The sequence below is a fragment of the Patella vulgata genome, chromosome 9 (genome assembly GCF_932274485.2).
Source record: "Patella vulgata chromosome 9, xgPatVulg1.2, whole genome shotgun sequence".
NCBI lineage: Eukaryota > Metazoa > Mollusca > Gastropoda > Patellidae > Patella > Patella vulgata.
This window is the reverse complement of record NC_065887.2, coordinates 40,377,996-40,400,230: the sequence shown is the minus strand read 5'-3', so window position 1 is coordinate 40,400,230 and position 22,235 is coordinate 40,377,996. Positions and strand designations below refer to the sequence as shown.

Genomic DNA, 22,235 nt, shown 5'->3' with positions numbered 1-22,235 from the left:
AATTAAAATATTGGACAAAAACAAGCAAGAAAAGAAATAGTCAATACTTCATTTCTTTATTTCTAAATTCTATCATTTAAACATGCATTATGCAAGAAAAAATCTGCCTATTGCAAGTCTTTCTTTAGGCTTTAAATGTTATTTAAACTATTAAATCAACATTCATTAACAGGCCAAGACCATAAACAAGTCTCAATGGCATGGGATAGGTCCGATTGGAAGTAGTAGAACGGTTCAGGCATTTAATGATGTAATCTAAAAATATAAACAAGGTATCTTTATTATGTCCAATCCAGATACAAATTTCCTTAAAAAGTTCTGAAAGTTATTATAACCAATACCTGTATATATTCTTGTTTTTGTGTTTCAACTTTTTCGACCAGGTAATGTATCGTCTCTATGGAGTTTTTATGTTTTGGTGCCAAACAAGAAACCTCCTTTTTATAATGTGCGATACTTCCAAATGCTTCATCTATTTTACACAATGCTGCTTCATATTTCTTTCTTTTAATCTGCATGGAAAAAAAAAAAAAATTATTCATTTTAACTGCAAAGTTAGTAGACCTAGTTAATAGACATTTAAAATGAAGGAATGTTTCTCTTGTGAACGGATAAAAACATGTTTTTGTTTGATTGCAAAAAACTGACCTAGACAGCAGCGGTTCATCAGGTGGAATTCATTAAAGTTTTAAATACAGAATCGGATTAAAACACAGATCCCATTTCGTTTTGTTTTTTATAGTACAAAATGTCGTTTTACGTCTTTAATACACTAGGATCTGGAAGAGTTGTTATATAACCCACTTTCTGGATGATGTAAGGGATTAGCCAATGAAACGGTCTGTTACACTGAGTTTTTGGTGTGAGGTACACCGAACTGTGGGTAACACATTAGAAACATCAACGCTGATTGGTTAATCAAATGTCAGACTTCATAGGGTCAAAAATCGCTTGTATGATCTCTGAAGCGATCTTCCACTACAACCGGTCAGACCTTCATGTAGTATAGGCCATCGAAATTATAAAAAAACGAAACGAAATAGAGATCTGTATTTTAATCAAATTGTGGAAAAGTATATCTACCTTCTCAACTTTGACTGTAAAAGCAGTGATAACTTTAAATATATGTACAAACTCCATAAATGTGAGAGGTGTATAAAATCGTAGAGGTTCGTCTTGATGACAATACTGTCTTTCTATCACGGCCTTAGCTGACATATGAACATACGCCATAGCTTTACTTGCTAGAGTTATTTGCTCTTCTTGTTGAGATATATTCCATGGTATCGTAATCTGTAGCGTAAACAGAATAAAACATGAAATAAGGCTTCAAATGAAATGAAATAAACATCTTACTTTTCTGGACTAACAGGGTTAACAAAGAAGGGCATACGCCATGCTGATTGCGGATCCCATTTTACCCACGCAGCAGGACTTTGATTTGGGGCAATCTTTAACATGTTGCCTATGGTATACATAGGACCTTAGTTTAAAGTCTCCCATTCAATTAGACACTTTTAGTTACCCCGCCCTCCAAGGTGGTAAACCCCAAGGAATTTTCTTAGCAAACACCAGAATCAAACCCAGAACCTATAAGTTAGTGAGTCAGCACCATTCTTAAATATACATTATGCAAGAGTTAAATCTGCCTATTGCAGGTCTTTCTTTAGGCCTGAAATGTTATCTAAATTATTAATTAGACTCTATTAACTTATCCAGACCATAATCAACGCTCGATGTCTAATCTAATCTCCCATAATGCCCCTTTAATGAAACGAAATGAAATGAAATGGGGTTTAACGTCCTACTGTTCTGCTCCTATGCTGGGCTAATGAAGACGGGCATATGCCATACAGTGTGCTATGAGGGAAATTTTGCCCAGACAGCGGCACTATCGCCTACTCTTATATCGAATTCCAACTGCCAAGGGATCTTTTACGTGCATTCTAATGTATACACAGGACCTCGGTTTTTCGTATCATCCGAAGCACTAGACAGCTGTCCTTGTCAGGCCCTCCCTTCTGCATCACTTACAAGGGGGAACCCCGCCGGAAAATCTGGATGAACTTCTCGGCCAATGCAGGGATCGAACACCCGACCTCCAGGCTAGCGAGCCAGCATCTTACCCACTTAGCCACGTGATCCCCCCCTTTAATGAACCATCAAGGCTCCCATAAGGCATCAAAAGAAGTTGAGCTAAGGCAAAGTTCATGATTGCTCCCAACAGTTATTTGACCTATCTGAATTAACTATCTAACACTTGCCTTTTCAGGTCCTAAGGTCATACCACTGATAAATAAGAACCAAGCTAGAAAAAAAATTCTAACATTCCAGCACACAGCCTGATTGACAATGGAACTGTATAGATTGACTACTTTAACCCCAATTTACCTTAGAATGAGGATCTTCCAGCCAGCCTCGAGCAATATACGTAAAATCTTCAAAACTCCATGGTTTATATAAATCCATACTAAAACAATGTTTTGTTAATTCAGGGTACTGGGTAATCTTACACCGAAGTGACTGGAAGTCAGAGGAAAAACTATTGCCTGAGAAAAAAGAACATATATATTATAACATAATGTCCATCGAGGAGAGTATACAATAATACAGACTCAGTACTAACATTTGAACCATAAGAAATGAAACAAAATAAGATCTTAAGCACCTCAACCAAAATCAATGCTCCGATATAAGAGCCTTGAACAGGAGGAGTCAGGAGAATAGCTGGGTACTAGTTCTGTTACTCGGGTAGTATGAGAGAGAGAAAGAAAGAGAGAGATATGGGGTTTAACATATACTCGACATGATTTCGGGACTAACATATCTTTCAATTTTATTTTAATCATTCGCTTGCGTATTAGGTATTAACTGTGGGAGGAAACTAGAAGACTATACAGGTGCCCCTACTTCTTGTCATGTACAAGTGAAGGATAAAAACCATGCCACTTGACTCAATGACAAATCATAGGATCTTTTGACCAGTAAACAACCCCTTTAGTTTTAAACAGTTTTTGAAAAGTGAGCTACAAAAATTAATGCAAATATAATCCATCATTTCTAATCTATTTCTGAGAACTTGGGTAGGTGATAATTCGTCAATATTCGTAATAAAATATTACCTTTATAATTGAGACAGACTATGATATGTAAATTCTGTCGAATACGTTTAACGTATCTATCTAAAGCTTGCTCTATTTTATCAACACGTTTTGTCTGTACACCACCTGGCATCATCTGACTAACTATATTATTGACTTCTACTTCATTGTACAGACCAGGAACTTTACCTAAAAATAAGTTTTAATGGGCACTAAAAGCTAACTGAATAGCAATACATAGAAAACAATACGAGAACACTGGTTGAAATGTCAAACCATACTGATAACAAATTAGTTATTCTAAATGCTTTTTTGTATTTCTAATGTGCTAATACTAATCAAAGATTAAAAGGTAAATCTATTGATTTGAAACATTGATTATTTGAAATGGTCTGAACATTTGAGAGAAAGAGAGACATTGGGTTTAATGTCCACTTGACACAAACTAATTTTAATTCAGGTAGGGGTCTTTAGCAGTGGGTGAAAACTGAAGAACCAAGAGAAAACCCACGAGGTTGGCTGAATATTTGCAAAACATTAATATTTCAATAGTAATATGAGGATTTGTTGTGACCACAAATGTTTTAATTGCCTCGTGCTCCCATACTTCTTGCCCTTGCTCCAGTCTTACCTTCAGCCATCAGAGAACTGATGAGTTGTAAACAGTCAGTGCCTAATGCCTCATGTATTAATAAAACAGTAGACTTTCCTACAACTCCAGCATGGTGACAACTTCTCTTTATATGTTCTTTAACCGTTGTTAGGTTCCTCTCTTTCTCCCATACAGCTTTAGGTTCAAATATCTAGAAATAATACAAGCAAATTCCTCAATTATCCACAGACTGTGTGAGAATTGTTAAACAATACTCTTGATGGTGAAAGGGAAGATAAATTACGTGTTGATGTCAGGACTATCATGGTATATAATGTTAATAATTGACTTGTACTCAAGCATCTAAGTACCAGGATGAAAGCAGAGTGCCGACCGAGAAAAAATCCATGATGTTCGGAATGGGTTCAAAATTCATGAATAAAACCATTGATCTGCACCAGCAGTTAGACCACCCCCGATATCTTACCCTCAATGAAACAGGTTGAATGTTTTATCAACACAATACTACAATCGTTTTGGGATACATATATATTATATTTATTTCTATTCTTAAGAAAGAGAGAGATGGAGTTTAACATCATTTCGGGAATAACATACGGTACAATTTTATTTCAGTAATTCACTTCAATGTTGGGGACTTTAGCCGAAGGAGAAAACCCACATGGTTGGGCATGCAAATCTACTCCTAGTCTAGTACAAGCTTGACTCAAAAACAGACTGTATGATCTAAAGTGCACTGCCACCAAATCGATCTTCTATGTCCCATACTTACCTTACAGTTAGTACCAAATCCCCTGTACTTACCTTACAGTTCGCGGTATAAGCGGCTAATCTGGCTAATGTAGCTCGACCTGTACAATAACTTATACCCAATAACAATGCATGACCACCGGGAAACGCCTACAAATATTCAAACATGAGAATTTAATATATATATATAATAAAAGTGGTTAAACGTTTTATTTTCTGCACGAAGATGAAGTGTGCTATGAGATCTTGTCCAGGTTGGGGGGGGTGGGGGGGATAAAGCCTAATTTTGTTTAGATTTAAAACTGTCAGTAGATCTTTAACAAGTTGCCAATGGTATGCACAGGACCTCAGTTTTTTTCCTACACCATCCGAACGACTAGGCGCTTGCCAGTGTCCTGCACAAGTGCGAAAGGGAAACCAAACTAGAAAATCCTGAGGTACTTTTTCAGACAACAGGATTGAACCGAGATCTCCTGGGTAAGTTTAAGTAGAGAGAGAGAGAGTGAGAGAGAGAGAGAGAGAGAGAGATGGGGTTTAACCGCCACTCAACATAAACTAGGTCATTTCGGGATTAACATATGGTTAAATTTTATTTTAATAATCTGCTTGCATGTAGGGGTCTTTAGCAGTGGGAGGAAACAGGAGGATCCAGAGAAAACCCACATGGTTAGACAGGCAACCATTCTCCTTGTCCATGCAACCGGGGAATCAAAACCACACCAGTTGTCTCAATGACAGACTCTATGATAGAATGAGAGATCATGAGATCACAGAAAAAGAGATCATGAGATCATGGAATGAGAGACCATGAGATCACAGAAAAAGAGATCATGGAAGGAGAGATCATGAGATCATGGAATGAGAGATCATGAGATCACAGAATGAGAGATCACAAGATTATGGAATCTATGTTTAAATACAGAGATAAAATATATTTACCAGAACTCGACTGAGTCTAGCTGCATGTTGTATGGACTCCTTAAAGAAGATGAGATCTAATTGTTGATATGTTCTCTTGTTATAAACATTTAAACAAGTCTTTAACCCTTCTAATAAACTTTCTTCATTAGTCTCCAGATAACCTAGTAAATAAAACAACATGTCAGGTCATGATTGCCCAATAAAACGGGATTATTTCAATTGTTTGAATGATCTTAAGATCCACCACCAAACACTATGTTTTTTAATAATAAAGGGAAGAATTGTCCACTAAACATGTCGCATATAGCAAAATTGCAAATCATATTGTAATACACAGGATCAAGCTTTAAGTCTTCTAGATCTTGTCTATTCAATAGTAAGGCCTTAAACATCAAACAAGGTATATCCAGATATAACTAATTTTCTGTCATTTCATAATGACGTATAGGAACACTTTAGGCTTACAGGTCACGCTTTCAATTTAAAATAAATGTACATTAAAGTCAGTCTTGGTTTTGTTACATGCTGTTTACACTGTGGTTTAGTAATTAAATATTGAGCTGCTCAACCTAAAGGCCTCAAGGTATTATTGGGCTAACTGATAAAAAGCTGTAGTATCAATATTATTTATATCACCTACCTTTTTCAGTAGGTAAACCAATGTTTTCTGTATGACATGTCATATAAAATTTACTGAACATAAAATCAGTTAAACTACTGCTTGATCCTTTTAACTGTGAAATAAATATAAAAAATTACCATTTTGAGTTTGACCAATTCTTTTAATGAAAAATCAAACAGCTATGAACAAACATTCTAGACAAAAGATTTGTAAATTACTTTTCACGATCTAGAGAATTTAGATTATCTGTCAAAAATCCCAACTGAACAATCCTTAACAAAAATAATCCCCCAATATGAATGGACTGTAAAGTCAACTCAGGTTAGGATATTTTGGGACTAACATATCGTAATATCTATATAAATTAGGTGAAAAGTGTGAAAATACTAACCTCCTCAGTTGACATCAGTGGACCATAATATGCTTCATGTTCTCTGTCAGCTAATAATCCGGCTTTAAACGTAACACCCCGTTTGGTTTTTGATGCACGTCTTTTAGGACCCACAGTTTTACTTTGCAATGCTGTTGCACTGGTGACTTGAGAAGTACAAACAATTACTAATTACACACGATTAAAATGATAACATTATAAATTTTGAAGAAAAAAAAACACAATAAAAACAAATTATCAATATTTTACAATCAAATTAAAAATGGATGTCATTTTCCTTCAGATTATTCGTAAAAAGAAATAAAACAGAACAAATTATTAGTATGATTTCGACTTGATTTTATATTGAGTATAAATAGGTTGTTAATTTAATTTTTTTTTATCAAGTATCATAATCGATATGCCCAGTGGTATCGTTCTGATCTATCCAGGGCTTAGTTGAGTAGAACGGAACGATACCACTGTGGATACCGAGGATGCTCAAGTATGTACTGCATGTAAAACAGTTTCAATTTGCATGATATAACAACGCCTAGAAATAACAATTTTATGTAAAACAGGAGTTTCAATTTGCATGAAATAACAAGGCCTAGAAATAACAATTTTAGGCAGCACTGTACCCAACATTTTTATATTTCTGGCAGACATGCATTAAGTGCATCAGAGAAATTTGACATGACAAAACACGAACTTGAGCTAATAATTGTCTTGTCATGGCCTAAATCATGACTTGTGCTCTTTTTCATCATCTTTGATAAATAAATGAACAAATATCAACTATTCACTATCTCTGCATGTGCTCACCTTCACTAGATTTTGCAGACGAATCTTTAGAAACTTTAGAATTGCTTGTCTGCTCTGATAAGTTTGAGGATGGGTTAGTCACAGCTTTAAAAACAAGCACAGAAGTTAGCAAAACATACACAGGGTGAAATACATTAGCAAAACATACACAGGGTGAAATACATTAACAAAACATACACAGGGTGAAATACATTAGCAAAACATACACAGGGTTAAATACATTAGACAAACATACACGGGGTGAAATACATTAGCCAAACATACACCAGGTGAAATACATTAGCAAAACATACACAGGGGTAGTTGGTTAGAAATAAACAGAGCATGGATAAGTTAACAAAATATTTACCAAAACTTACACAGGTGAAATAAGTTAGCAAAACAAACATAAACATGGGCGATACATTTCCAAAAGAAATATTGTGGCAAACAGTTAGGATTAATACATATAGCGTTATAGTGCAAAAGTTTCCTTAAACACATTATGGGGAAAATTTTTAAAGTAAACTGCATTTTGTTTTCTTAAAGTTGTGCCATGTTATCACCAACAAGACACATATAAGTTTTGTTTTATTGTTTCACTAATTTGTAAAAGAACTTACAGAGAGATGTCTGACTAAATTTAACACCAGGTGTATTTGTTCTTCCTCTGATACTATCACCTTTGTCTAACAACAAAATACAATTTTTATAAATAAAAAATACAGCAACCTATCAGGAATGAATGGAATGGGGGTTTAACGTCCTACTCTTCTGCACCAATATAGCTAATGAAGCCGGGCATACACCAAACAGTGTGCAATGAGGGAAAGTTTAGAGAGAGAGAGAGAGAGAGGGGAGAGACAGAGAGAGAGAGAGGGTTAACATCTACTCAACACAAACTAGGTCATTTCAGGAATAAAATATGGTTTAATTTTATTTCAATAATTTGCTTGCGCATAGGGATCTTTAGCAGTGGGAGGAACAACCAAAATTTTATCCAGACTGCAACTGAATTCCAACTGTTAAAGGTTCTTTTACATACACACAGGATCTCAATTTTTAGTCTCATCCGAATGACTACACTTGTCAGCAATAAATCAGTAAACAGAATGAAGGAAATGAAACATGAAATCTGTCAGATATGATACTTTGCCAATTTATACAAATACAGCTATATGAATATACAGAAAGCAGGATTAATAATAACATTTGGTAAAGCATTGCTGAAAAATACCAGGTGTATAAGCTTACGCATATGGCAAGGGAAGTATAATATGTTAAACCAAACCCTACCCGAAGGAGAACCAGTGGTAGTTTCATCAGTAGAATCACTCTCTTCATCATCGTCATCACTATCTTCTGAAGCTTCAGTTTCATAAGCAGTTTCTTCTGCTTTAGTATCAATTTCATTTTCTTCCTGTGTCCCAACTTCTAAATTACCTCCAACTGAATATAATTAACACTTTTATTAGACTTGGCTGTTTCATCATGCACAATAGAATGAAATCGGATTCTGAGTCTCATGAACACAATACTTCAGTAATTTTAAGACTAACATATTTAAATTTTCAATTAAATGGTTATGTAAGCAATGCAAGTTTGTGCAAATGTGAACAAGGGTGCTGAACTTGGTTCTTCAACCCATCCAAACTACTTTGAAAAATCTCAAAGGTGCTTCTCAGCCCACGCCGGGAACCAAACCTTACACATTCTAGTGAAGAGGCCTAGGTCCCCTTGATCTGCCAGCACAACCCATAAAATGTAAGACTATGCAATTTTTTTTTTTATCATCTGTAAAACAATCATCTGTGAACATTTTTTAACATGTATGCAATGTAATAGTGTTGGTTTCTATCTCCTAAATCAAAAGTACTTCATTAACAATTTCAGAAAAAACATTAAAAACATCAATCCATAAATCTACCTATATCTGTTTTAAATGTTGGTGAACTTTTTTCAGAACTAGACGTTTCTCCTGAAGATGGCTGTGTAACAATGTGCTGATTTTCAATCTCCTTGTTCGTCTCAGATGGAGCGTCGACAAAGTCTGGAACCGTGTCCAACTCATCATCATCAGTCATATATTTCTCAACTTCATCAAAGTCAATAGATGTAGATATAATTGGAGTTGACTGAAATCTGTGAGCTGGAGTTGATCTGCCAATCTGAAAGAAGGAACAACTACCATTGATGCCAATGAAAATGATTGTGCCAATGAAAATGATTGTGCCAATGAAAATGATTGTGCCAATGAAAATGATTCAAAAGAGATTGATGTTTATAATTTACTGAGGTTTGTGAATAATAAAATTTGAACAGGTAGTTTTAATTAAAGACCACTTAAGATCAAAAATCTAAATTTCATGTAAGTATAGCCCATGGTTACTATATCAACTTTACGGCAAGTTCACACCAATCTGATTAAAATTAAGTCCGCTGTTAACGTTTAAGTATCCGACACGCCAAAACGCTTTTCAATTTTTCAATTCCGACCTTAATCCGGTTGATTGGCTGGTGACGTCACAGGCACTACACATAGGATATACATTATCTATACAATATCTCACCGTATGTACAATATAGCACTATCAATACACACGGCAACTGGGCAAGCGTCTATTGACGTCCAATTACCACATGACTGGCCTAATCATAATCACCGAATTATCGTCTTTCATTGGTATAGATTAGACATTTGTGATTGGAATATTTTAGAGTGAATTTAAAATGCCGTATCATGCCGTAGATCAAATTAAGCTGCCTTTGTTTAAATGGGCCACGTGTCAAATGAAGATGACTCAAGAAATTAGCGCATTTACCGGTAATTTTGATAACCCCGTAATACTTGATATCCCAAACTTAAGTACAGAAATACAAATGGTGCCAGTCATTTGTCGATATATTCATTATTAGCTATATATAATAATAATAACCATTTCTATACATAAAGAACAACTACAAAGAATATGGAATTTTCCGATGACTATGCATAACATGTACAATAGATCGCACTCATTTCTCTGCCAATCAACGCTTGGTATCTTATTATCATGTACCGTTCCATGTACTACGGGTGTAGTAAATGAGGTTAAACTAATTACCTAATCAACATTCTTAACCCCACTAACACTCACTGCTAACACCAACTTGAAATTAATTTATGACCCATGCCTGTATAACTTTTATAGTCGGATTGATTAATTAATGACAGATATTAACGACACTACACTTTATGTTGAAAAGCGAAGTGCTCGCAGTAAAAACCACATAACTGGACCCGTATATTTTTTACATATTAAAAGTGTTCGTCCAATAAGTTCCATATTGTAAAAAATTAATTAAGAGTTCAGGACTTCAAAGTTTAAAAGTTGTAGGCACTCTAAATTGGATCTTAAATTAAAACGAATTACAAAACAAATTATTCCGTAGTCAATTGTTTTATTTAATTAGGGGGATTAAGGAATCCTTCAGGCGTTAAAGAATACACACGCCGGCTGTATATAGGTAATTAAGGAATAAACATTCCGAATATGCATTCGGTCACTGTGACGTCACTGGCGTCTGAGGGGATTAAGAGTGTTTTCGATAATTGGCAAAGTCGTTTTTACGGAAGGTCTATTTTTACGACTTTGAATGAAGATAACTGAATTAATTTCAACGAGATTGGCGTGAACTTGCCGTAAAGTGGATATAGTAACCATTGGCTACACGTATCTCAAATCTTTTGGGACCATCTTATGTGCACTTTAATAGAATATCCTTACATAGAAAATATATATATATCAGATTATAACAAATTCAAATGCAAAATTATTGAAAAAGATGCAGGTCATAATCAGATTCAAGCCAGTTTAGGAATAATACAGTTTATTGAATTCATTTTAAAGAACAAAATAAACGTACAGGTTCTTCAGTAATAGCAGTCATTTCCAATTTTGGATCATCTCTGGATAAACAGAATTGTTTTACAGCTACGTCCTCTAAAACTTTAGCAAACCATTCCTTCTCTGTAATAAATAATATATAGCAATATAAAAAGAGAGAACACTGGTAGAGGGGTGCATGTGATCAAAACTTCCATATGTATCTGCATTCTGCATCCATAAGAATAACTGACATCTGAATCTTATTGGATATAAAGCAAGAAGAGTTTTACCATTAAAAAAAAGCTCCCTATTAAGACTCAAGATGATTCCACACAACAACAAACTTCCAAACCATCATAAAAACCTAACAGCTACAATTGACTTTAGATCAATAAGCTTATAACATGTTCCAATGCATAGACTTATTGTTCAACTTGGAGCATGCTCTGGGATACATTGGGTACATTATAATAATCATCATTATATTACAAGTGAGTGACAGTTAATTACCAATATGATATATTGGAAAATGATGAGTGAACATTTCAAATTATTGATGAAAACAAATTCCAACAAATTCATTACAACTGTTTAAGTGAAAAATTAGAAGAGATGTCTTTTAAAACCATTCGTTAGCTTGTTGTAATAATAAATGTTCAAAAAAAAAAAACCCTGAAAGATTTCAAAGTTTTTACGTTTTTTTTTTTCATTAAACCGACAAAATATATTCTTACCATCACCAGCTATCAATCTGTCAGAAAATGTCCGAGTACATTCATGACACCAAAGCTGCGCAATAACTTTCATCATTGGAGCTGCTGATCCCAATTCCTTACTCCCTGTTCCAGTCTGTTGGGAACGCGATCCTAGAGATTCTTCCGATAACTGTCTTCCTACGGACTGTAAACTCTTCACTTCTAAAAACAGATTTAACAAATTATAAGATTGTGGTAGACAAACAATACAATAGGCAAACATTCATTGTCAATGGACAATGACAATATTAATTTAAAGATACATTATGGGAGATAAGATAAAGAGATGGCAGTTCTCGCTATAATAATTAAAAACTAGATAGTGTAAAGGTAATTTGCTGAAAATTTCAGTCAAATTGATCCACTATGAGCCGAGAAAGAAGCGGGTGAAAATTTTGCATAGTCTCGGTCATCATTACTAAAATCATTAATATAAACAGCATAGTCTCGATTATCCGCTTTTTTTGATTTAATCATCAATAGCCGTTAGCGGCATATAGGAATCTAATCCAGCCAACATCGAAGGCTAGCCTTGACATCGAGAGTTGATTATGGTCTGGATAAGTTAATTAATGTCTAATTGATAATTTAGATAACATTTCAGGCCTAAAGAAAGACTTGTAATAAGCAGATTTTGCTCTTGCATAATGCATGTTTAAATGAAGTGTAAATGTCCATAAATGTTCCTTTTGTTATCTAATTAATTACATTACTTTTGAAATCTTCCATTACTCGTTGCATGACCATTACTTCAAAAATTGTAATGATTAGATTCCATTACCCATTATTCCAGCCCTGATTTCTAAATCAAGGTTGATCCTCAATTCACTCTATTGGAACTTCATTTCTCTCAATTATAACCATGGAAGGGCTATAAAACCAATACCATTGTTCAGGAAGGTAAAATAAAATATTCTATTAATTTATCAATAGCATACTTACTTCTATTTGTTTTCTCTGTGTTTTTAGCGTGTTTATTTTTACGAACTCTGGATCTAGGTGACATGAGCAGAACTCCCTGTACAACTTTAGCAAGATCGTGTAGTGAGAAGATATAATGAGTGTGAGCTGGAGTTGGTTTTAGCTTGTCTCGTACAAGGTTATATAACTCTAACAAACCAACCACCATTGCCTGTAACAGAAAAAAACAATTCGTTTGAATCCAGGCGAGACATTATCAAACATTGGTTTTATGACTTTGTTTTCTTAATTAAATGTTAAATAATAAATCTGTGTGCAATATTATCGTTGGTTAAGCCATTCGAAATTTAAGCTTTTAGCGAAAAATGCAAGTGACTTGATAATTGCAACGATCACTTAGCACTATATTATGTTAGAATGCTCATCCAACAGTATGCAATTTGGATAACTGAAAGTTTGTATTTTTTCTTCTGGTGTTGTACAGGACTAGGATAAAAGTCTACAAGAGTCTTTCACTTCAAATTAACCAGTTTTATTCACTAAAATATATCAGCGAGTGCTCCAGCAGTGATGCTACTAATAATTTTTTAAAAATACAGGAGCTGTGGTGACTCAGTGAGCAAGATGTTGGCTCCCTAACCTGGAGGTCTTGGGGTTGCTCCCTGTGTTGGCCAAACGAGTTTCTCAGGGTTTTCCAACTAGTTTTCTTCTTGTTGGTGGTGCAGGACAGAGGGACTGGCAAGAAAACAAGGTCCTGTGTACACATTGGCATGTACATAAAAGAACCCTTAGCAGTTGGAATTCTATATAAGAGTAGACCATAGTACTGCTGTCGGGGCAAAATTACCCTCATAGCACACTATGCCGTATGCCTGTCTTCATAAGCCCAGTCGGAGCAGAACAGTAGGACGTTAAACCCCATTTCATATCATTTTATTTTAAAAATACAAGAAGAAGAATCTTACCCGAGCGAATTCTGAATGATGTTCTACTGAGTAAGTAGGGAATTCTTCCAACCACGAATGTAAAGGTTTAGAATAAATGGTGAGAAGAGAGTCAGCAGACGGACAGAACATCGTGAGATTAACAAACAGACGTGATAATCGAGATGATAACAGATGAGATGCTCGGCCTAAACCTGTACCTAAAATAATAACGATATGAAAATATTATATCAAAACAGACATGTTCATCTATTTGTTAACAATCCTAACATAGATTTCATTAAATATTCATAAGAATAGTTTTAGTAAATAAAAATTTGTTGATATTCACCAGATATATATATATATATATATATATATATATATAGGTCACCTACACAGCTTTATATATCATACAGAGGGGGTCACAGTGATTAAGTGGGCAATATGCTGGCTCGCTAGTCTGAAGGTCGGGTGTTCGGTCGCTGCATTGGCCGAGAAAGTTCATCCAGATTTTCTGGCGTGGTTCTCCCTTATCAGCGATGCAGGACGGAGGGCCTGACAAGGACAGTTGCTAGTCGTTCAGATGTGACGAAAAACCAAGGTCCCGTGTACACATTGATGTGCACGTAAAAGATCCCTTGACAGTTGGAATTCGATATAAGTGCCGCTGTCCAAAAGTATGGTCATTTACAAGTGGGAACTGGGTCCACAGCAGGTTTCAAATCCGGGACATTTGTGAAATCAGTATCATCATAAATACGATCATACATATACAGCAGAAGTTCCACCTGCTCTTCTTCAACAAGATCTTATATTCATTTGGAATCCAAAGTGTGCACGCAGACTCTCATGGAAAGTAGACTCCCTTATCATTTCCGAAAACAAAGTCATTATCCTAAAGAAGGTAACCGAACATGGAAAATGCTAGTTATGAATCCTGCTGTGACTCAGTGGTTAAAGTGCTGGCTCACTAACATGGAGGTCCTGAATTCAATCGTGGTGCTGTCCGAGAAAGTTCTGCAAGATTATTTTTCATTGCATTCTAACAGTCAAAGCTTCTTCAGTGTGTAGAAGGGTGGACCTCATATTTCTGTTCTAATTGAATGATTAGGCAACATTTTCCTTGTCAGTTCCATAAGTGCTTGCCATAACAAGTGGGAACCGAGATTGGCCCACGGCAGGATTCAAAAGTGGGACATTCTATTTGAAAGTGGGACATTCTATTTGAAAGTGAGACATTCTATTTGAAAGTGGGACAATCTATTCGAAAGTGGGACATTTTATTCTAAAGTGAGACATTCTATTTGAAAGAGGGACATTTGATTCAAAAGTGGGACATTCAATTTAAAAGTTGGACAATTGGACATTCTATTAGAGAGTCCAGTGCCCTTACAGCTCAACTATTGAATAAATGAGACAGTAGGCCCAACATACCATTAGCTGTAGGATAAGTACAAGCAGCAATAAAACTCAGTTCTGTCATCGACTGTAATTCTAGACGCTCTTTATTGTAAACATCACCTTGGACCAGAATATGACGGAGAAGTTCTAGCGGTGGATGATAACTTCCAGTAGGTGACGCCATGTTCAGATCGTCTATAAAAAACAGATGATGCTGTTTACTGTGTGACATCCCCGGAGCGTTGCCAACATTAAAACCACGATTTTTCATCTCCATCACCCGTGACATCAGTTTGTTTTGAATAAGAGACGCTGTCATAGCAGACGACATTCTCATACTTGTTGATGTATGTCTGTTTGCTAGCGAACTCTGAAAAAAAAATATTATTTTTAAATTATTGATTGCAGGATGACAGCATAGCATGCAACAAACAACCTACTTTGGAATATGTTTCCCCTTCTGAAAATAACTGGGTATTGGTTGGATAGTGCAGTGCAGCAGGGAAGCATAAATATATTGTGGTAAAATACAACTGATCCAAAGAAATTCAGACATTAAAATCAGGAGACTATATGATTGTGCAATTTACCTGTATCAATGCTGTTTTGCCAACACCGGGAGCACCTGTCAATAATACTGGATGATTGACTGCTAACATTAAATCAATCAAATATTGATATCTCTCCACCTATAATCAGATACAAATCAAATTATTGTACAATTATACAATAACAGGAGAACTGTATATCCAACCATAGATAGAACAAACAATACAGGAGAACCGTACAGCCAACACCCTCTCTTCACTTGGATCTATTATCAAGAGGAGTAGTAAGGGCAATAAACTCTCAACTAAGATGAGAGAGAGAGAGAGAGAAATGGGGTTTAACGTCCACGCGAGAGAGAGAGAAATGGGGTTTAACGTCCACGCGACACAAACTAGGTCATTTCGGGACCCACGAGGTTGGACAGGCAACCCTACTCCTTGTCACATACAACCGGGGATTCGAAACTACGCCAGTTGACTCAATGACAGGCTTTATGATACAGCGCGCACGTGCTAACCATTCAGCCATACAACCCCCTCAACTAAGATAAAACAGGTTCGAATACTGGCATCATGCAAGTCAAAGAATGTGTGCCTATTCATTCAGATTGGACGAAAAACTGAGTTCCACCATTGTACTCATTGTCATTGTAAAAGAACTCTCAACAATTAAAATTTGATGAAGAATAGACGGAAACAATGCGGTCCATGCAAAATTCTTCTCCCAAAAAATAACTGAAGTATTGTGTTTAGCACTGTTATATCTCACCTCAGGAGTAAAAACAAATCCACCACTGCCACTTCGAACTTTCTCATTCTGTCTTTCACTCCAGCGAATAAAACATCCGGACGTTTCCTCCACGAAATAATCAAACACCTGACCCCACATGGGTAATCTGATTGGATGACGAGCATGGTATAATATCTCATGAGCAAATTTACTAAATCTGTCCTTACACCTGAAACAACATAAAGTCATTAGAATTGAACTGATATGCACAATTGTCCATTTTCATCAAGAGTTACCAGTTGTCCAGATTTTATCAAGGGTGACCATGCCAGTTGTTCTCGTTTTATCAAGAGTCACCTGTTGTTCTAGTTTTATCAAGAGTCACCAGTTGTTCTAGTTTTATCAAGAGTCACCAGTTGTTCTAGTTTTATCAAGAGTCACCAGTTATTCTAGTTTTATCAAGAGTCACCAGTTGTTCTAGTTTTATCAAGAGTCACCAGTTGTTCTAGTTTTATCAAGAGTCACCAGTTGTTCTAGTTTTATCAAGAGTCACCAGTTGTTCTAGTTTTATCAAGAGTCAGCAGTTGTTCTCGTTTTATCAAGAGTCACCAGTTGTTCTCGTTTTATCAAGAGTCACCAGTTGTTCTAGTTTTATCAAGAGTCACTAGCTGTTCTAGTTTTATCAAGAGTCACCAGTCGTTCTAGTTTTATCAAGAGTCACCAGTTGTTCTAGTTTTATCAAGAGTCACCAGTTGTTCTAGTTTTATCAAGAGTCACCAGTTGTTCTAGTTTTATCACTAGCTGTTTATAGTTTTATAACAAGTCACTAGCTATCCTAGTTTTATAAAGAGCCACCAGTTGTTCTAGTTTTATCAAGAGTCACTAGCTGTTCTAGTTTTATAAAGAGTCACCAGTTCTAGTTTTATCAAGAGTCACCAGTTGTTCTAGTTTTATCAAGAGTCACCAGTTGTTCTAGTTTTATAAAGAATAACCAGATGTTTTAGTTTTATCAAGAGTCACCAGTTGTTCTAGTTTTATCAAGAGCCACCAGTTGTCCTAGTTTTATCAAGTCACCAGTTGTTCTAGTTTCATAAAGAATCACCAGTTGTATAGTTTTATAACAAGTCACTAGCTGTCCTAGTTTTATAAAGAGCCACCAGTTGTTCTAGTTTTATCAAGAGTCACTAGCTGTCCTGGGGAATTATTCATGAAAACATAAACTAAAATACAGCCTTGTTATTAGTTGACATATAAAATCCTCGCACAAATTTTAGATTGTAGCCAATGAAAAGGCTGCATTCTTAGTTTACGGCTTTGTACGTAAGGCTTCTAGTTTTATCAAAAGTCACTAGATGTCATAGTTTGATCAATATTAAGAGTTTAAATTAAGGCCTGTGACAAGATGAATGAATTCTTGAGTAAGTCTATTAATTACCTATCATGTAAATATCCACCAAAAGACCAGATAAAAGAGAAGGCAAACATGGCCTGTATGATATCCATATAGTTAGGAAACATCATCTCAATCTGAGAACTAGTCGTCAATCTACTGGACATATTCCTTGATGGACATGAACCACTACTTTTATTACTAAACTCTTTCTCTGAAAATAAAATATCAAATCCATGACAATAAACCATTATTTCATTAAACTAGGGAGACAATAGTTGTTGTATTAAGGGGTTCATGCAAGAGAGAGAGAGAGAGAGAAAGAGAGAGAGAGAGATGGGGTTTAACGTGTCCACTTTACACAAACTAGGTCCACTTGACACAAACTAGGTCATTTTGGGACAAACATATGGTTTAATTTTATTTCAATAATTCGCTTGCACGTTGGGGTCTTTTGCAGTGGGAGGAAACCGGAGGACCCGGAGAAAACCCACAAGGTTTGACAGGCGACCCTACTTCTTGTCACGTACAACCAGGGATTCGAAACCACGCCAGTTGACTCAATGACAGGCTTTATGATACAGTGCGCACGTGCTAACCATTCGGCCATCCAATCCCCCGGGTTCAGGCAAACTCTAAATAGAACACTAACCAATAATTAAAAACAGCAAATAAGAATTAGTGGACACACTGAATGCTTATTTTATTATTTTAATATTCGATTCAACTTCAATGTTTGCATAGTTTAAAGTCCTCTTTTCTGATTTCTACAGATTGTGAATCTTTAAAATCAAAATATTTTCCAGTATAAAGACCTGTCCACTATTAAAACCACTTGATATCAGTCCTGCAACCAGGCTTAATACGGGATTTCACTGTAATTGTATTGGATAGAATTGTGTCCTGTGTATCTAGAGTTGTCCATACCTTCCAAAGCTTCTAATCTCATCTTTCTCTCCAGATCTTCTCGGAGAAAAACGCGATCCAACATGGCGTTAAAGATTCGGAAAAAGGTTGTTACTTCCTGTATCCCCGTCACAACTTGACTTTTTCTAGCAGCCGAGGGGCTTAGATCAGCCAATAAACCTGACGTACATTCTGTTTTCAGATATTTTAAAGTTGGTTCAAATACATCATCCATTAAGTTCTCTAAAACACTGGAACTGCAAAATAAAACAAGATTCAGTTAACAACATCCTACCCCAAGTACGTACAAAAGATTAGGCTAATTGGTTTTCAAAAATCTCAATAGCTTTTTCTCTGGCAATACATTAAAAATACTTTAATCAAAACTTTGTAATCAAAGATATAAATCTATAAATCTTACCAGAGTGATGTAATGACCCATCGATGTTGTGCCGTCTGTTTCCAGTGATAGAATAAAGATTTCCAGTGAACGGTTGATTGTGAACAGTGAATAACAGAACATCGAGAAATAGATGATGGTGAAGCATCTTCCAGTGATGTCGTTTCAAATATAAAACTGGTGCTATCTGTGAACGTTAAAGAGAGAGAGAGAGATGGGGTTTAATGCAAACCGACCCAAACTAGGTTATTTCAGGACTAACATATGGTTTAATTTTTTTTTCTCAATAATTTGCTTGTACGTAGGGTTCTTTAGCAGTGAAATGAACAGGAGAACACGGACAGGCAACCCTACTCCTTGTCACGTGCAAGCGGGGAATAGAAACCACGTCACTTGACTCAATGCCCAATAAAGAAATGGAATGTGGTTCTTAATGTCTCATCAACACCATGCTCAAGTCACTTTGAGATAATTATACGTTAATTTCTGTTTCTATGGTTACGTGTGCAAATTGAACTGAACAGTGCCAGCATAAAGTACATTCATATAAACACAATTTATGGCACAAATAACATGCAAAAAAATTACAAAATTTAACCTTTTAATGTAATTGTTTCTCCACTGGCTGTTGCTAAGCGATGTTCTTCATCTAAAACTGTTTTAATGCCTTCCGTCCACAGAGGGTCCATTTCACCGTCCAATACAATCCATCGAGACAAAACGGATGGCAAGTCTGTACTAGATTTAAGTTTCTTTTCTCCATTTACGTATGTATTGATATGTGATTGGGTTGCCAAGGCAATAGTGTAGGAATCTCTCACAATTTTAGCCAAAAGTCCACCTTGCCATAAACCATTTTGAAAATATCCCAGAAGCTGAAAGATGAAATGAAATGGTGTTTAACCAGTGTAAGACAGAGTATATAACAGAAAACTATGGAAATAACAGTTTCCATGTTCTTCTGCATTTTGATGTTACACGAAATATTATTTTCTGCAAAGGAAACATTAAACTGTGCATCTCACGAACATATCCTGTTAAATGAAGTAGCATGGGGTTTAACCAATTGGGCTAATGAAGACAGGATATTATGTTAAAGGGGCATAAGGTAAGATTAGATAAAGAGCTGACAGTTCTCGCTATAATAGTTAAAAGATAGATAAGCAAAACAGAATATGCTGAAAATTCAGTCAAACTGCTTCACTCTGAACCGAGATATTAGCCACTGAACTTTAGGCTAGTCCCGGTCGTCATTACTGATGTTGGTATGACAACAAAAAAAGACTTGTTTATCTATTTTTAAGTTAAATTATCCATCACAAAATGTATTCTAATCCAGTAAATATCACAGTCTTACGATGGCATCAAGAGTTGATTATGGTCTTGGTAAGTTATTTAATGTCTAATTAAAAATTCAGATAACATTTCAGGCCTACAGAAAGACCTGCAATAGGCAGATTTAGCTCTTGCATAATGTATGTTTAAGAAATAAACTATACCTCTTCTGGCATCATGGCTGTTGGTGTTAATTTAACAATGTCTATTTTAGGATATTCAGCATGATCGGGTGTTTCTGCTTTCTTCAGCTGTTCTTGTACACTGTCTATATAATCTTTAGCTCGGGATATATTCTGTCGTAGACCACGTAATTTCTTTACTCCTGTCAACTCCTTCTTTTCAACTTCAACATCATTCAAAATCTGGCCAAAACAAAACAAAATAAAAATAAATTTAAGCTTATATCAAATCTAATGGACAAAATAAAAATATCTCAAATGTATAGCAGTAAACAAAAACAAAGTCCTGTGGAAGATATAAGACAAATTTGAGCAATAATAAATGGGGAAAACAAATCAAGAAATGCTAACTCTTTCAAACACACTTCATACCAATTTGGGGGTACTTTTAAATAGTTCAAGAATGAATGAAAAAGTTGTAATATTAATCAATATTATGAATTTCTTTGAAATTCTAATATATAACATGTAAATTGGCTGACAGACAAGCTCTGTTGTATAGTTATGTCAATATTTAATATATACAAATAATTTTACATTCCTACAGAATGCTAGAAAGAAAAGCTGAATTTCATGTAGAAATCTATGAGAAGAACTATCCGAACTTAGTAAGATATAGATTAATAAAAACAGTTTGTTCTAGGAGGAGAATTATCCGAGCTAGGTAAGATATAGAATAATAAAAACAGTAGGTTCTAGGAGGAGAACTATCCAAGTAAGATATAGATTAATAAAAACAGTATGTCCTAGGAGGAGAACTATCCAAGTAAGGTATAGATTAATAAAAACAGTAGGTTCTAGGAGGAGAACTATCCAAGCCAAGCAAGAACTTACTTCTTCCTCTTCATCGTCTTTCTGGTAAAATCACGAAATCAAATTATGAATTAAATATTGCAAAAGAATAATTCTCTAGACTTTATCAAGGAAATAATGATTTTTTTCTAGAGAATTCTTGTCATATAATGGCTAGGTATAAGAATTGTCCTGTGCATTTCCAGAACAAATTACTAAATGCTATAGAAACAATTTAATTTAATTCGGGTGATCATTAATATTATCAATTTCCATACAAACTTTTTACTTTTCTGCACCAATGAGCACACAACATACAGTGTGCTATGAAGGACATTTTGCCGTGACAGTGGCTGTACATCCTACTCGTAATTCAGTTTCCAACTCTGAATCTTTACATGCTGCTAATGATCTACATGAAAACTTGGTTGTACAAACCATCTGAATGACTACAGGCTTTTCCATGCCAAGCCTTCCATCATGCACCATTGACACGGGAAAACCAGAGCAATTGAGAGATGCCATTGTCTGTAAATTTGCTAAAAATAATAATAATAAGATTCTTACTTGAAGTTTTTGTTTCATCGCGAAAACTGTATCTCTATCAGTGGTTAGTTCATCTTTAGAATGATCAGGTGCAAAGAGTTTATAGTTTAACATGTTGATGGCTTGCGATAGGACTCGACACACTGTAGATTTACCGCTACCAGCATCACCCGTTATTATCACTGGGGACTTTAATTCTAATGCTGAGTGAAGCTGTAAAGTCTGGAAATAAAGAAGTACAATAAAATAATTGTCAATGATGTGAATATTGAGAAGTCGTATCAGGTGTTCTAGAAAGAATATTTTATATATATACAAATATACAAGATGTCTCACACTATAAGGGTTTATAG

At 35.4% G+C, this 22,235-nt stretch overlaps 1 protein-coding gene across 1 annotated transcript; it reads right to left on the bottom strand.

Moving 5' to 3' along the window:
• Positions 1–2,281: 2,281 nt before the first annotated feature.
• On the bottom strand, positions 2,282–22,095 carry LOC130014294 (dynein beta chain, ciliary-like). Its single transcript, XM_056103301.1, has 18 exons — positions 21,904–22,095; positions 21,379–21,399; positions 20,527–20,727; positions 19,626–19,902; positions 19,049–19,214; positions 18,649–18,884; positions 17,767–17,935; positions 16,371–16,560; positions 15,644–15,742; positions 15,087–15,423; positions 13,692–13,870; positions 12,748–12,937; positions 11,785–11,967; positions 11,088–11,191; positions 9,109–9,349; positions 8,478–8,630; positions 7,805–7,870; positions 2,282–2,289 (listed from the first exon to the last, which is right to left on the bottom strand). The coding sequence occupies exons 1-18, from the start codon at positions 21,994–21,996 to the stop codon at positions 2,282–2,284; spliced, it is 2,913 nt and encodes a 970-aa protein (XP_055959276.1). The 5' UTR covers positions 21,997–22,095.
• Between the last annotated feature and the right edge of the window lie 140 nt (positions 22,096–22,235).

Excerpts from the sequence above, each read along its gene's own strand:
- LOC130014294 (XM_056103301.1), bottom strand. The coding sequence starts at position 21,996 with ATGTTAAACTATAAACTCTTTGCACCTGATCATTCTAAAGATGAACTA. Across the intron at positions 13,871-15,086 it reads TACTTATCCTACAGCTAATG|GTACAGGTTTAGGCCGAGCA; the intron begins GTATGTTGGGCC and ends TTATTATTTTAG. Across the intron at positions 11,968-12,747 it reads CACAGAGAAAACAAATAGAA|AAGTGAAGAGTTTACAGTCC; the intron begins GTAAGTATGCTA and ends ATCTGTTTTTAG.